This window comes from Etheostoma cragini, chromosome 12 (genome assembly GCF_013103735.1).
Source record: "Etheostoma cragini isolate CJK2018 chromosome 12, CSU_Ecrag_1.0, whole genome shotgun sequence".
In the NCBI taxonomy this organism is placed as follows: domain Eukaryota; kingdom Metazoa; phylum Chordata; class Actinopteri; order Perciformes; family Percidae; genus Etheostoma; species Etheostoma cragini.
The window spans coordinates 15,452,567-15,468,801 of NC_048418.1; the positions used below are offsets into that span (position 1 = coordinate 15,452,567).

At 41.2% G+C, this 16,235-nt stretch overlaps 1 protein-coding gene across 1 annotated transcript in view; it reads left to right on the forward strand.

Moving 5' to 3' along the window:
- cdh2 (cadherin 2, type 1, N-cadherin (neuronal)) overlaps positions 1–16,235 on the forward strand; it is a 58,169-nt gene that overhangs the window by 31,680 nt on the left and 10,254 nt on the right. The window contains exons 3-12 of the mRNA XM_034887720.1: positions 3,144–3,364; positions 7,071–7,238; positions 9,365–9,520; positions 10,254–10,398; positions 10,712–10,884; positions 12,049–12,186; positions 12,655–12,840; positions 13,295–13,548; positions 13,962–14,104; positions 15,198–15,431. Of these exons, the coding sequence (XP_034743611.1) occupies positions 3,144–3,364; positions 7,071–7,238; positions 9,365–9,520; positions 10,254–10,398; positions 10,712–10,884; positions 12,049–12,186; positions 12,655–12,840; positions 13,295–13,548; positions 13,962–14,104; positions 15,198–15,431 (1,818 nt within the window). The remainder of the gene's footprint in view (positions 1–3,143; positions 3,365–7,070; positions 7,239–9,364; positions 9,521–10,253; positions 10,399–10,711; positions 10,885–12,048; positions 12,187–12,654; positions 12,841–13,294; positions 13,549–13,961; positions 14,105–15,197; positions 15,432–16,235) is intronic.

Consider the following 16,235-nt stretch of genomic DNA (forward strand, 5'->3'; position numbering starts at 1 on the left):
CCCATTTTTTTTTAACCCCCAGCCCCCTCCTGCTGCATCGGCATTTCTGTCCAAACCAAAGCCCTTTATCGTGCCCATGACGACATGTCTGATAGGGTGTGGCAGCCCAGACCTGTTTTAGCCCTGCACCTTGGGGAGCCCATACATCTAGATATAGATAAGTTGCAGCAGCCAGGGTTTAACCTGTACCACACTACACATTTCTGTGGTTTTATAAGCCACCAGAGTGTGTCTGATAAATGAATAGACACATGCTGGACATTCTCATTCATTATCACTGGAAACGGTTGTGCCTGCTGGGAGTTTGGGTTGCGATTGCCGAGGGGGCTGACTGTTGAAGGGCCTCTCAGATGGCCATGTTTCAGACAATGTTAAAGAGCTGAAGCCCAGCTAAACAAGAGGCTTGGGCTAAAATAACTCACAAGGGGAACAGTGCTGTCAAGTGAACTGCTACACACGTTCACAAAAATATATAGTCAAAAGTGGCAGTAGGACAGAAAATGGAAGCACATGGACTGCAGCTTCTGTGGATCCACAATGTGGAAAAAGTGCAAGACACTTATGCATTTAGTTGTAGTTGTACTTCCAATAGGTGAGTTATCAGCATACATATTTGTTCAAATTTTTAGTTTTTGGAAACTAAAGCCTATACAGTAATATCTTAAGATCAGATAAGTCCGCTTTACATTACTGTTGTCTTCTTACTACATACTTATTAAATAATTACTAGAAACCAGGAGTGATGTAAAACTTGTGTATTTAATGTGAAAAACTTAAAAAAAATAAATACAAAATATATCCTTGAGCCAAAAGTGATGTCTTTAAATACTTGAATTTGTTAATTTTCAAAGATATAAAACAGAGAAAAGCAACACATCTTCGTATTTGAGAAGCTGGAACCACGACATGATTAATCATTTCAGCTTACACTTCCTGAAAAGCATTATACAGCATAACCGCCTCAGTCAAAAGAGTGTGAGTGAGAATTCCCCAGCTTCACGTAAAATCCTTAAATGTATGGACTGTCTTCTGCTGCTTTGTGAGTTATTTTGACAGTCCCTTATTCTGTATTCTACCTCTGTCTGAGTATCTGCTGACTTGGGCTGTCTGGTGATTGCCTGAAGGCTGTGTGAGTTTACAGGTGGCTGGCTTTAAGGCAAACCTTCAAAGAGAGAAGGTCATCTATCTGATGTCAGGTTTGCCAAGTTCAAAGAGAAAAACAAGCTAATTGGTCAAAGGTAATTGAACAAAAGCAGCCAGGAAGGAGATGGTAAATATCAAGTGTATTTCAGTATGGAAGAAAGATCTTGTCATCTTCTATCATCATTATTGGAACCGCTGGCTCTCCTGCAATGCTATTTTACCTAGTGTGCTTTTGAGCAATATTTAGATGAATTGCAATTCTTGAAGTAAAAAGTGCAGTTTGCAGTGCTATTGTCTTGTTACGTCAGTGTTTGAAATCTTTAGCAGCAGCTGTAATGTAATGCAGCTCATGGTCATTGCACAAGATTTGTTCTCCCTGTTTTGGTTTTAATGAAGTATAGCAAGATTGCATTTTTATTCACCAGGATGAATGACTACACTGCTCGCCAAACTTCCCTTATGTGTATCGTCCTATATATCTCTTACTGACATTCTACTGCTCACATCCAGAAAAATGCTAGTTTGTATAGTACGCTTGTTCTGGTGTTGGGATTTTTCAACTCTTTTGTTTCGCGACATTTACTTTTCATTATTAGATTGTCTTTTTTAAAGGAATATTTTCCTTCTCATTCCTTCTGCTGTGTTGCTTCCAGCCATTCTGCCTTTAGTTGCTCACTAAAAAAACAGGTACACCTGGGACCAGGGGTATCTGTGGGAAAACATCTGCCTTGTCTGCTGTTCCAAGCAACAAGAAAAGTGCCATTGTCACCCTTGTCATTACTGAAAGATTTATTAGTAGTAAGGGTGTGGTGAACTTTAGGACAATTGATTGCATGTGTTGGGGTAATACTATTAAATTAGGCCTGGGGGCTAAACCTTTGGACCCTGAACGGATGTACTGCATCCTTCTCCACAAGCCCAGAGAAAGTCAACGCGCTCTGAGTGCAGAAGATGCTCTCAGGACATCTGTGCGTCCCCAAGGTAGCAGCACAAAAGAAGATTAGGCACCCTCCTTCAAGGCTTTTGTTAAGTAATTCCACATCTCCTTTAATAATTCAAGGCTGCACCGACAGAGCCTCCACACAAACGATATATGGTAACGTTGTGATCTCTGTAGCCGGGAGGAATTTCTATCTTTTTCTATGCTTTTTGTGTGTGCTATAAACATGAAGGGGGGCCTGCCAGGAAAACATTTCCACACAAAAGGATCACACAATCACACTCTTAGGTGTTGAGGTGTGTGTGTGTGTGTGTGTGTGTGTGTGTGTGTGTGTGTACGTGTACGTAGGGGCTATGTTGGCTGTGCTGTCATTAACCGGTGTTGTGCCAGTAAGGCACCGGTGGGACTCAAGCCCCCATGAGCCACCTTTATGTATGTATGTATTTGTGTGTGCGTGCGTGAGTTTCTATGTTTTTCTCTCTCTGTATGAACAACATGCTGATGAAATAAACATCACACACGCTTACGTCTGTCACTCGAGGAGCTGAGGATCGGTAGTCATCTGCGGAAGGCATCCCTGTATGTCATGGAGGACAAAGCTAGCAAGCGGCGGCCTTAGTTGCGAATAAAATAAGACTTATTTAGCAGAATTGTAGAAAGATGTTTTATACACACTGTATATATTTTCTCAGACGAAAACACAGTGGGGTATTTAGACTAATTTAGACACCCGGTTTTAAATGTTAATGTTTTGGGGTTTTCTTCAATGGACCTTAATGCCCCCCCCCCCCCCCCCTTTTTTTCTTTAGTTTTCTCTCCCACCAACTCTCTCCTCCACGGCACCTGCTTTGAGCAATACCTTTGGGGCACAGCTTGAAGTGAATAATGTATGAGTGAGAAGGAGAATCAGAAAACCTTTGTGGACCCTCTGTGTCTGGCTGTCTTTCTGTCTTCCACCTTCTTTATCTCCATAGCTATTTTTTTCCCTGGGTTTCTGTCTCACTTCTGGACTAATTTGACAAAAACAAACCTTAAATCTATCTGTCTCTGTCTCTTGCAGTGAGATTTGTCGACTGTGGCCGAGGTGGTCTGGTGCGGTTTGAGTGCAGTAACCCATCTGACTTCCGAATAGAGGCTGACGGAGTAGTTTATGCTGCCAGGAGTATTGAGCACTCTACGCTCCCTGCGTCAACGTTGCTGATCAAGGCCAGTGACACCACCACTCAGCAGCAATGGGTGGCTGAAGTCAGGCTGAAATCCTCCACACACTCCAGCCAGCAGGTGAATATACCTTAACCACTTCTATAACATTTCTGACTTGTTTGTTGATTGTCTGACTGATGTTACTGCTGTAGAAAGGTTGAATGATCAATTCTCCCCTTGCATCAAATAACTTACGCTTATTAGGAAAACTGCACATTTACAGATGACTAATTCCCTAAATTGTAGCAGGTGTTCCGAGACACTGGATGGATGCTTGCTAATTAAAACTTAATGTGTCAATTTATTAGGAGCACAAACATATACTCAACACGGTCAGTGGGTAGCCAGAGCAGGTGCAAAATAGCTCCTCGTAAAGTTGATTTCAGTAAGCATGCCTTGTGATTGTGAGGTTATTGCCTTATCATCCAAAAGGGGACGCACCTCTTTCTGCGCTTTGGAAGACGGGAAGCATCTGTTTGAGCTGTAGAGTAGCGCTGTAACCGTTCCGCTGGACGTGTTGTGCAGTCATCTGCAATTAGTTAGAATGAACGCACGTTCATATGTCAACATTGTTGTTGGCCGAGGTTCAGAGGAAGTGCACAAAATAACACTGCACATGTCCTGTCCGTCTGCCTCGTAACTCGGAAATGAAAAGAACATCTAAAGGGTTGTGTTATTGCAAAGGTTTTGACTTCAGCGCCAGGGGATTATTTGATCCTGCTCAATTAAGTAATATATATGTTGCCCCCCCCCCCCCCCCCCCCCCCCCCACACACACACACACACACACACACACACACACACACACAGATTATGTAGGGTTATAAGTAAGCCTTTATGTGCATATGTGAATAATACTTGCTTTCAGATCTTAGACCCGTAGCCTTCTGTTGTCTTAATGAACACTCCCAAATATAATAATCGTGTTTGTTTTACAAAGACCAATGTATGTCTCTTTTTTATCTCTCTAATACACTTAAGCAAATGGCCATAAGTGGCTTTTCCTAAATGGACAGCACAGCAGATAATCTCAGGAAAGGCAGTGTTGTATTTTATGTGGGTGCAGATTAAAAGTTAAAACTGACAGTTATGTGTAGTTACTGTCAGTGCTGCAGGCGCGGTGGTCTGCTGGGCTGAAATTAAATTTGTAGCCGCTAATGATTTCATTGCTTTCCAAAACACCATCGTCGGCTACTGACACTCATTTACTATAGGGACTCCTGCAGGTATGTGATTTTAATGGTACCATTAGTCACTGTTGTCAACTGGTTCAACGGCAAATACATACTTGTCCCAAACAGGTAAACATAGACTTTCATCAGTTTTTCTTTTTAAAGTTTTTAAATTAAGTCAAAACCCCACATTGGCTGTACCTTTTTATGCAAATTATCAGCTGTATCATCATCAGCGGTACTCTGATTTGCATCTGCAGAGAGCTGTTGGTCTCGCCCTGATTTGTCCTTAATGAAATCAGGGAATGGCTTTCCTGTGTGTTGCACGTTTATGAGGTCATAAGCGGTTATCTTCCCTCCCAGCACAATTATTGTCATGAATCATCACGCATCTCTTAATCACATCAGCGATTACATTTTTTTATTAGTCCATGAATGCCGCAGCCTTGGGGAAACATTTTAATCAATGACAACCAAACAAAATCCTCATCAACATGAGTGTCCTCGGCCACCATCTCCACCTCCAAAAGAACCTCAGCTCCACTGCAGTGCGTGAGGAGGAAACGTGTCAGTATCGTAAAGGAAGAATTTTTCTAAAAGGCACTTACACACATGCCTAATCCTTCCCATCTCCCCCCGCACACACACACAAGCCATCAATCAGCCTAACACTCTCCTGGACTCTGAAGTAGACTCCTAGTCAGAAGATGGAGGGGGTTCGCAGAGTGTAGATAGGTGCAGACCTCCAGTACACCAGAGACAGATGCGTGATGGGCTGAACAAAAACCACCATGCCATTCATCATTCCAGACGCAGGTTGCAAATAATTACTGCTCTCACTCACACCCATTTCAATAGGGTAATAGATATTTCTGAAGCATGCTCCTTTGCTATCTGTCCGCTTGCCTTTCTGCATTTCCAATGTGCGAAAGCAGTATAATCGGATTTCAAACATGATTTAGTGGAAGCTCAGCGACAGCTTCCCAGATGTTAGAATGGGGGAAGTGTGGGATATGGGTCACACTGTAAGGTGACAAAGTGGTAATTAATTTCTGTGTTTGCATAGGGCAGTTAGTAGTATATTGTAGGACTTGACTACCTACAACACAATACTCATCTAATTAGGCAACAGTAGGGAAAATACTTCAAGAGATGTGACAGCTCCAATCAAACTCCAGCTATCATTCATAGACTTTGACGGATTTTACATGTTGTTTTTCTGTTTTCCTTCCTGCCTCGTTTTGTTCAAGGTTATTTTAACTTTCTCTGGCACAACTTCAGTCTCCTCAGTCTCTGGAGCAGCATAGGCAATTTGAGCCATCTGTGTGTTTAGTGTCTGGCTTGCAGGTACCATCCTCCTTTGTTTCAAATCTCATTCATTACAGCCGAGGGAGGATGGCAGATCCATTATAGAAGCTGGTATGTCTGTGTGGGTGCATTTTATCAGGACATAAGATGAGGTTTGCCAGCACTGGCGCTGTGTGACTGCTGCAGTAGCCACACCAAAGCATTTCAAGGCATATTGTCACATGTTTTAATGTAGATATTTTAAGCTACAAAGAAAGTCATATAAAATTGATTATTTTATTGAATGTTTGAGTATGTGTAAAATGACATTTGGAGGAGCATATTACCGCAGTTTATCAGGAACTGGTTTGCTGTTTCCTTTTAATCACCAGATCAATTTCCTTCGGGATAACCAAAGATTAAACATAATAACAACACTAAGAGTCTACAGCAATGCGTGCAGTTGTGAGTCTGTACTGCTGATGTTCAGGATGTACGCCATCTTAGTTTAGCTTGTTTACATGCTAATTAGCAAAAAACATAACATGAAATGCCATTAGTTCTGCAAGTATTTACTCGGGTATTAAAAAATATATGGTGCGAAAGCATGAAAGTAAAAATAATTCATACTGAGCAGGACATGAATTTGCGTGCCTTATTTTACGGTAATTAATTCAATAGTTGTCAAAACATTCCATGCAAAACCACTACTGTGGACATCATGTTGTGGCCAGGTGTGCTTATGCATACAGGGAATTTGAGTGTGGTTTACAGTAGCTTCTAGTACTTGTATATGTCACTCAAAACAAAAAAGAGGGCAAGAAAAGTAGTTCATAATAAATAGTTAAGATATTTTTATTCTGAAGACAACCGAATGAATGACCAACCAAGCATAGAGCCATGCCACCTACTTTATGTAAGCAGCTGGATTTCCACGATATCACCATATCACTGTCGGGACTTAGTAATCAGTTGTGTGCGGACAAACAGTGGTTTGGACCAATCGGCTTCCTGTAAAGAGCTACTGGCAGATAGATGCGTGGTTTTGGTGTGTGTGTGACAATATGGGGAAGCAAAGTTGTTGAAGTTGCCCATGATAGACAGATGGTTCATACAATCACCTGCCAATGGATTGTTTTGGAGTGCCTGTCCCTTTCCATACAGTTTCCAATGACAACTTGTCCGATGGTTCTTGGCTATAAACCATCTGGCGCGTCAGGTTACCAATGCCGCTAGCGTGGCAAAAAAAAATGAATGCACTTACATTTTTCAATAAATACATGATCACTATCCAGCTCTTGAACTAAAGCATTCCCTTTTCACAGGTCCAGCAAGTTGCTGCCCCTCCAGTCATGTCCAAGGATTTGAAGGAAATAGTGTTTCCATCACGAAACTCGGACAGCCAACTTAAACGCATGAAGAGAGACTGGGTCATCCCCCCAATCAATGTCCCCGAGAACTCACGAGGCCCATTCCCGCAAGAGCTTGTCCGGGTAAGCTATCTATCTATCTCTCTCGCACTCACTCACTCTCTCACTCACTCTCTCACTCACTCACTTTGTCTCTATCACACTCTCTCTCTTTCTCTTTCACACACACACTCACACACACACACACCCACACACACACACACACACACACACACACAAACTTAAAAGAAAAAGCCTTCTGCTTGATATGACAACCTTGCAGGTTCCCGTTCCTCTAAGCTCCCACTCAGAGGGTCACAGACATGAGACTTACGCTTTCAACAAAATGCTTTAAGACCAAGGTCAAGGCTCTTTTTCCCACTGTTTTTGCTTATTTATCTTTTGTTTCTAGGGGCGGTAGGTACTAATGTCATTATTTTTTATTTTGTTTTGACTTTTGGTTTCCAAATTCGGTTTAGTTTTAATTAGTTTTTAAAAGGGGTTTGCTAGTTGAGTTTATTTTTTGAAAATGCTTACTTTTAGTTTAGTTTTTATTAGTTTTAGCCTAGGGGGATTTGAAAAACTCAGAACAAGTATTGTGTAATAACTTTACAAAAAACAATATACAATTTTAGAAATATATATTCCAGTGCATTCAACAGTAACACCCGTACATACAATGTACATATGATGATGAGCCCAGATATGTAAACAGTCACAAGACGCTACAGTAAGTGCCGAATGTGTTTGACGTGTTCCACAAAAAAACCTAAACAGCCAACAGACTAAAGAAAGCAGCCTGTAGTGTTCTCTGTCCTGCGGTTGTGTCCGTCATGCTGCTGGCCCTGCGTATCCATACATCCACGCCTAACGTTACCGGGGTCGGCTTCTGTTTCGGTGAAAGATGGCTTGGCATTCTCCTTTACCTTGCCGAGGTTAGCCTCCTTGTGTTCGTTTCTCAAATGTAGACTACTTTCAAATTTGTGGGATGTTTCCCTGTAATGAACTGTCCACATATTTTACCACCTTCCACTGCAAGGCACTGGCTTTTATCTGACACAGTCATTATCAAATACGACTCTGCCGTTTTCTTCCGACTTTCGTTAGCGCCATGATGCCGGGTGAGAGGCCCGAACTATGTTGTTTGTTGTGTTCAATTTTACATGGAATGTCAGAATTCTGGGTTCCCAGTCGGAAAGTTTACACTTCTACGGGAAATATTGCGGTCGGAAATATATAACGTTATTTGCTCTATAAAAGACACTGACAAAGACAAAAACTAAGAACATTTACTCAATGTAGACCAAACCTAGATTTAGTTTTGACACCCATAGCACATTGCGCATAACCACAAGCCTGTAAACATAGAGGCCTCAATGATGAGAAGGGAGAGCATTGCAGCACTTGGGAGCGCTTTAAAACCTATTTTATACAATCTGTTTTAAACTCACAGAAGAAAGTATCAGCGTTTGTGATGCATTCGGTTTGTAAAATTACATGAGTATCACAGTCATTCTTTTTTTTTTTTAAATCAATTATATTTAAAAACTAAATCGTGAACAGGGTGAATCGAGATCGCAGTTTTATAACGATTAATCGTGCAGGCCTAGTGCCCACCAGCGCAACTGTTCCTCAGTTGCCTGTTTAGATATTATACTCTTTTTATCATGGTCCAAGGACATGTATTGCCAAATCCTCTCTCTGGTCAGGGCTTGGTGTGGATGGCTGACAGAGTACAAGCAGTACTCAGGACAGCTAAGAAGTAGATCCTTTTTCAGCATATTAAGCTCACTTCCTAACAGAGTTTTAAGTCCTGTACATGCTATTTGTATGTATTATATTTAATCCGGCCATATTAGAAGGGATGTTTCTGGGCTTTAATAGAGGATATCAGTATGAGGAAATACTCAGTTTGCTGAGCATGGATCCGGGGTGTAGGCACAGTGGGCCTCAGCTTACATGGCAAACAGGACAGACAGTCCAGCCAAGACAGAACTTTATACACACTCTTTATATGCACTTGTTTACATAAACGGCAAAATATCTTACTAAGACTATGATTTGTGCTGAAATAAACTTCACACGTACATAAAAGAAAATGTATCAATGTAAAATGAGAAACATAAGTTAATATGTTATTAGATGTGATATAAGCCTCAAAACCCCATCAGTTATTTGTAGTTTTCATTAATAAATCTTTTCACCCACAGATCCGCTCCGACAACGACAAAAACCGGTCCCTCAGATACAGTGTGACGGGCCCTGGCGCTGACCAGCCACCCAATGGCATCTTCATCATTGACCCGATCTCTGGAGAGCTGTCTGTCAACAAGCCCCTGGATCGAGAGCACATCTCCAACTTCCATGTACGTCAGACTCAATAATAACAAAACCTCTGTAATGAAATACTTAGAATAAGCAAATGGTGTTTCCAGCCTGCTTTATCAAGATAAATGTGTTCGTTCTGACCATACCGCACATTCCTGCCGGTTGGCATGTGCTCAAGGGTCATGTGTAGCCTAAACAGTCTCCCCAGACCCAATAAAGACTGGGTCTCCCAGGAAATCTGACTTATCCGTCTGAGAATGTAAAGGATTTAACATGATGTTTTTAAGTAAAGTGAAGTGTGTGTGTGTGTGTGTGTGTGTGTGTGTGTGTGTGTGTGTGTGTGTGTGTGTGTGTGTGTGTGTGTGTGTGTGTGTGTGTGTGTGTGTGTGTTAGATACATTATGATAACCTACATTTCTTTCAGAGCTGCTTTATTCATTAGTGGGTCTCCCATTACTATGTAATAAACCCTTTTACTAGGTTCCTCTTTTACCTTGCATATGCTAGAACTTGTCGTGGAGTGTATTACATCTCTACAAAAATCTAATTCCTGTCTTGGTCATGGTGGTTTGAATAAAGAGGATTTTCTAAAACGGTTTGCTCTTCTACATACAGAAAATCTATTTCTAGTGCTGCTTATTGGGGTTAATTGTCACAGCGGTTGAATGGGTGACAATGCGTGAGTAGTTTGTCCCAATTTATTGTTTGCACAGTTGAGAATCATCCTTGTTTGAACGGTTCTACAGTCCAGATGTGTTTGTCTTTCCTCCAGCTGAGAGCTCATGCAGTGGACCTGAACGGCAACCAGGTAGAAAACCCTATTGACATTGTGATCAATGTGATCGACATGAACGACAACAGACCTGAGTTCACTCATCAGATCTGGAACGGCACTGTTCCAGAGGGTTCCAAGCCAGGTAATATACCACATAAAGTCAAGCACAGCATCACTCTGTGAAGTGATTGGCTGTAGTCTGCTTCACATGCTGCCTCCATGTTAGCAGATCAAACAGCATTGCTGGCATTCCTGGCATGGCCACTTTGTTAACTTTTTGGGGGAATTTATAAGCACATTGGATTCTGTATTACAGAGCAATACATCTAGTGTTCAATTGTGGCACTATTCACTCAACTTCAAATGTTTTTTTGATTGTCAATTTAAAAAATGAAATAAATAAGAGACACGGCATGAAATAATTTGCATTTTCTTTGTGTCTTTCTGTTCTGTAGGAACATTTGTTATGACAGTGACTTCTATTGACAAAGATGACCCCAAAACCGCTAATGGAATGCTGCGCTACAAGATCCTGTCTCAGAATCCAGAGAGTCCGACCTCCAATATGTTCACCATCAACAATAAAACAGGAGGCATCATTACGGTGGCAGCAGGCCTGGACAGAGAGGTGCTGAACATGTCTTCATTTTATTATTTCTCTGCTTCTCTTCTCGTTCATCGGTTTATGGTTTTACCTATTTAAGTGAGACTTTCATTATCAAGGCCACACATTATATTTAATTCCGTTCTGCACGTGCTGCCTGTTGTAGATTTACAGTATATTAACATATCCAATCTTCAGGGTTAACATAAAGGGGCTATAGTATTATTTTATTTATTTATTTTTAATATGATGACAAAACACAGCTGGGGTATATTTGCTAATATCCAGACAGTTTAAGAACTAATGAGCCAAAGTGAATTTTGTTGATTACCAACTAAATGAGAAGTAGAAATGGACTCGGCTGTTTCACACTTATTTACTCATACAAGGAGGCAGTATGCATCACTGAGCAGCTGAATGTTTCCTTTGCTTCATTTTCGCCTTCTCTGTCTTTCTTTCTTTTAAGCAGAAGCTTTATTTGCATCTTGGGCTATTTCCTGTGCTGTAAATGCCACCACTCTGTCATTTAATTGTATCACATAGCTGTTGAGAAAATAAAACAAATAATATAGACAGCTGGAGCCAGTTGGTGCAATTCTGGTGAGAGCAATCTGGCTAGGTGGCTGCTCAATCACTTCCGCCCCGGGGCCTCCGTTTTATGTCCACCAGTTGCCACCATGAAAGTAATTTGCCCGACTCTCATTACCTAGCAACTGGTCCATCACCTGAGTGGCTTTTAATGTGAAAAAAAATCATTTGTTAGCTACACTATGGTGTATAAAGCAGAGATGCAAGTTTCATACATGCACTCACAATCTCTCATATCCCATAGAGAATAAATTCGATTTTTATAAAAAGCCTCCATTAGTCAACATAATTACGAAGCTAGCCAGTTCAGATTTGTTTTCATTTTAGTGAAACACATTAATACTGATGTGCTAGAAGTTGCCAGCTTATTAGGGCCACTTGTGAAGTCTAAAAAAAAGGTCCAAAAAAACATCTCAATTTGCTGTAGTTTGGCATTATTGAAAAGCATTATATTGAATGAAATAATCTTTTGTCCTCATTTACATACAAACTGACATTTCAGTGAGGAAATCCACATTCTCCAAATTAATTATATTGCTCAAAGATCAAAAAATTGTTTGATTTTAAACCTGCTATTGCTTCTCTTCCCTCTCCATCCAGAAAGTTCCTCAGTATACACTGATCATCCAGGCCACTGACATGGAGGGCAACCCCATGTACGGCCTCTCCAACACAGCCACTGCTGTCATCAGAGTCACGGACGTTAATGACAATCCACCAGAGTTTACTGCTGAGACGGTAAGAAACAATGTCATATCTGAAACATCAACACAGCAATCTTAGTGAAAGGGAAAGCATCCCAAGGACCCCTTTTTCACCCCATATATGCACTCAACCGCCAGTTCTGCTTACTTACCCAGTTGTGCTTGACCATTTTCCAAAGCCATACAAATATAGAAGTAGCCAGCGATGCGTAAAGTGTTATATCCCCCTCGAAATGTTGACACATGAAACTACTGGAATGTCTGCCGAGTGAAACAGGCACTTACTGTGCCCGCGAATCACTGAAATTTGTGATGCTACTGTTGTGCTATCAGGGGAGGACAGGGAATGAGATGACCATGACGACATGACAAGTTACCTTAGATGCCTATTTACCCAAGATTGGTCCTGCTGGGCTGTGTGAGGCAGTAGGAGTATTTTCTGCTGCCACAGCAGTATCACTAACAGCTCGCTGTTCTGTGTGTTCATGGTTTATTCATGCAGTTTTTCGGCGAGGTGCCTGAAAACCGAGTGAATGTCATTGTGGCTAACCTGACGGTGACTGACAAGGACCAGCCCAACACGCCAGCCTGGAACGCTGTCTACAAAATCACCGGGGGCGACCCCACTGGCAGGTTTTCTGTGCCCACTGATCCTACCACTAACGAGGGCCTGGTAACAGTCGTCAAGGTAAGGCCTTCTCTTTAAACTCCACCCATGAAATCCCTTGGAGATGCATAGTAAATGTATGGTTGCTGTACTGAGAGGTGTGAGGTTGGTTGCCTCACCATTAATAACTGACAGTTAGAATATTTGTTATTTTGCCCCCTGGTAAGGATGAGAACAAGTTAATAATACAACTGTCCAGTGTTGTCATTGGAAGAACAGAAGCATTTTGCAACTCAGAGAAAAATCAGTACTGACAAAATTGAAGGTCACTGCAGGTGATTTGACACATACATTACGAATATCATTATTTACATTTAGTTTGTCTGACTGATTTGGTATGGTGTAAGTGCTACTAGCAAATTCTCAGTTTGGATCATGAGCAAACATGTAACGTGATTCTTATTTGTTTAATTCATTCGTCCTGCATTCTGATGTGTGATCCACTCTCCATATACTTTCCCTTACTGTTTTCCAGCCTATTGACTATGAAATCAGTAGGACATATGTGCTGACAGTGGAAGCCAGGAACGAGGTTCCCCTGGCTAGAGGCATCCACTCTCCTCGCCAGTCCACCGCCACCGTCTCCATCAGAGTGATAGATGTCAACGAGAGTCCTTACTTCGAGCCCAACCCCAAACTCATTAAACTGGAGGAGGGAATGATGCCTGAGTCAACACTGACCACCTTCACTGCACAGGACCCTGATCGCTTCATGCAGCAAAGCATCAGGTAGATTCTTACAGTAAAAATGAAAAAGGAGGTTAAGTACACACCTTCAAAGAATAAAGTCCACTTCAAAGTCCACTTCTTGAAATAAGCTAGCTTTGTAATTCCTCGGTTTGTCCTACAAATTAGTCTGAGCTGCTGATAACAAGCCAGTTTTGTCTCCCCTGTGAGTCTGTTCTCAAAACTCTGAATAATAATGTTAAATGCATGACATCTGAAATATTTATTTTGTGTAAACAAATAAAAACAAAAGCTAATTTGAGACTAAATTCACCAGCAAGATTTCCTTCTGCAGGAACAAAATTAAAACCCTTTTAAAGTTTTTCACAGCTTTAAAAAAAAAAAAAGCTCACTGATAACTTAAGTGAATACTTAAGATTATAAATCACTGTTTAAACCTCTTTTTCTTTTCTCAGATACTCCAAACTCTCAGATCCAGCCAATTGGCTAAGGATTGACCCGAACACCGGTCGTATCACAACTATTGCCATTTTGGACCGAGAGTCCCCCTTTGTGAAGAACAGTTTGTACAATGCAACATTCATGGCTTCTGACAACGGTATGTACCCATTCAAGTGGCACTGCACTTTCCAAAAATACCTTGTTGAGCTCCTGTGATGCATCTGCTGCATGGTCTAGATGCTTTAGCCAGTGTGTTACACAAGCATTCTATTCCTGGCCATTATTGTTCGAGCATTCAGGAGGAGATAATGCTGCCTTTTCAAAAGAAAGCCGAGCAGATGTCTAATGTAGCCTACCTCTCAAAGGTCAATCTTCCACCTAGCATCACTTTGACTTCCACTGTGATGTTTTTTCACTTGAAGCCAGTCCACAAACGCCCATATCTGTTAAAAAAAAATAATACTACCTCTCAGTTAGAGCCACAAAGACATTCTCCATGCTTGAAGGTCAACATTGTACCAAGCACTTGGCATGTCTGGAATGCTGACCACCTTAGTTGAAGGTTAATGTGTGAGGAATCCCAGAACCATCCAGCATGTGGATGTATTCACCTCTTCCCTGCACTGGCGGGATTTACCTCTGTTCAGGTTTACCCTGTTCTGTGGAGCATAGCTTAGGCCAATAGGCTTAAAAACTCTACCAATAAAGAGGTTTCTCAGAATAAATGGGTCAGGATTGGATGACTAGCTCCTTTGAGCGTGGCCTGAATGGTAAAAAAGCCTCTTAGCTGAGTGAATACATAGAGGAGCCTGAGAGGAGCGACAGTGGGCTCTGTTTGTCTGCTTTAGTATTCCCATCCCGTGTCCTTCGTCAGGAAGACGCTCCACACACACACACACACACACACACACACACACAGACACATAGGCACACACACACACACCAAATAATGTTCTGATATATCTGTCTTTCGGTCTACCTTCTCACTTGAGATTAGATTCCCAGATCAGTATGCAGTTTGGATAAGTCTTCTTCCACTAGAGTAAATAACCGTTCAGTGTCATATTATAGCTTGATATCCAGAGAATAAACTCCATACTTTACTTTTCTCTGTTGACTGCATAATTACTGCAAAATGAGAGCTTCCCTTTCAATAGTATATATTCCCATACATATGCACATTTTTAAAGAAATGTCTTATTCTATAAATATGCATGGGCTGAGTGTGGGTCATTGTATGGTCCATGCAGGTGTACCTCCAGCAAGCGGCACAGGTACTCTCCAGATCTACCTGCTGGATATCAATGACAACGCTCCCAAGGTATTCCCTCAGGAGACAGAGATATGTGAAAAGCCAGAGCCAAATGCCATCAACATCACTGCACTCGATGGAGACCTGAACCCTAATGCTGGGCCCTTTGCCTTTGAGTTAGCCCACCGGCCCTCTGATGTTAGGAGAAACTGGACCATCACAAGAGTCAGCGGTAAGACCCGGAAGACTCTATTATGTACTAACCTTAATTTGGTTTTGATTTTGCTTAATTTGTATTTGTTACTTGAAAATGAAAGAAGAGAATATGCAATATCCCCTTTCAGCATGTTTCAGTTAGTCTCATTTAATTATTAGAAAGGAAACTGAGGAATATGTAACAATTTAAATAAAACAATTATCAGTCTGTTGTTTAGTAATAAAAGCTTGAAACCTGGATCCTTCTGAACAACACTTTGAAAATGTGTAAATAGCACACTTCAGAAGGGTCAGGTAGAGCAGGCAGAGACACTATAAAATGATGTTAACATCCACCATGCAGGCATTAATTGTTTATGCTAATTTGAAATAAAAACATGAGTGGTAGGAACTCATTTGTTGTGTGTTTAGCTATTAGATAGTGTAAATTGAAAAGCGCTGAATATATCTTAATAGGATAATGGCATTTGGATTATTGCAGCTGGGAATTTAGCCTAAGCAGCATTATCAAAAGGTATTCAGTAGATTTATAAGCTCCAAATCTAAATCCAAACCATGTTTTGGATTAGATATGCTGATGCAACTTCCAGGTACAAATTTATGCTGCATATTTGTGGTAATAGGAGTGTAATCGTACTGTGAACACAGTCTATACAGACGACTATTCGTAGTTTTGATTTAATCCCCTCTAAAAGACTAAAGAAAGATGATGTTATTTTGATTTTTATGCACATTGAGTAACTTAAGCTCTTGTTTTACTACTGCGTCTACTAATGTCTTTGCTCTGACAAGGAGCCATCGGGGTTCACTTACTCACACC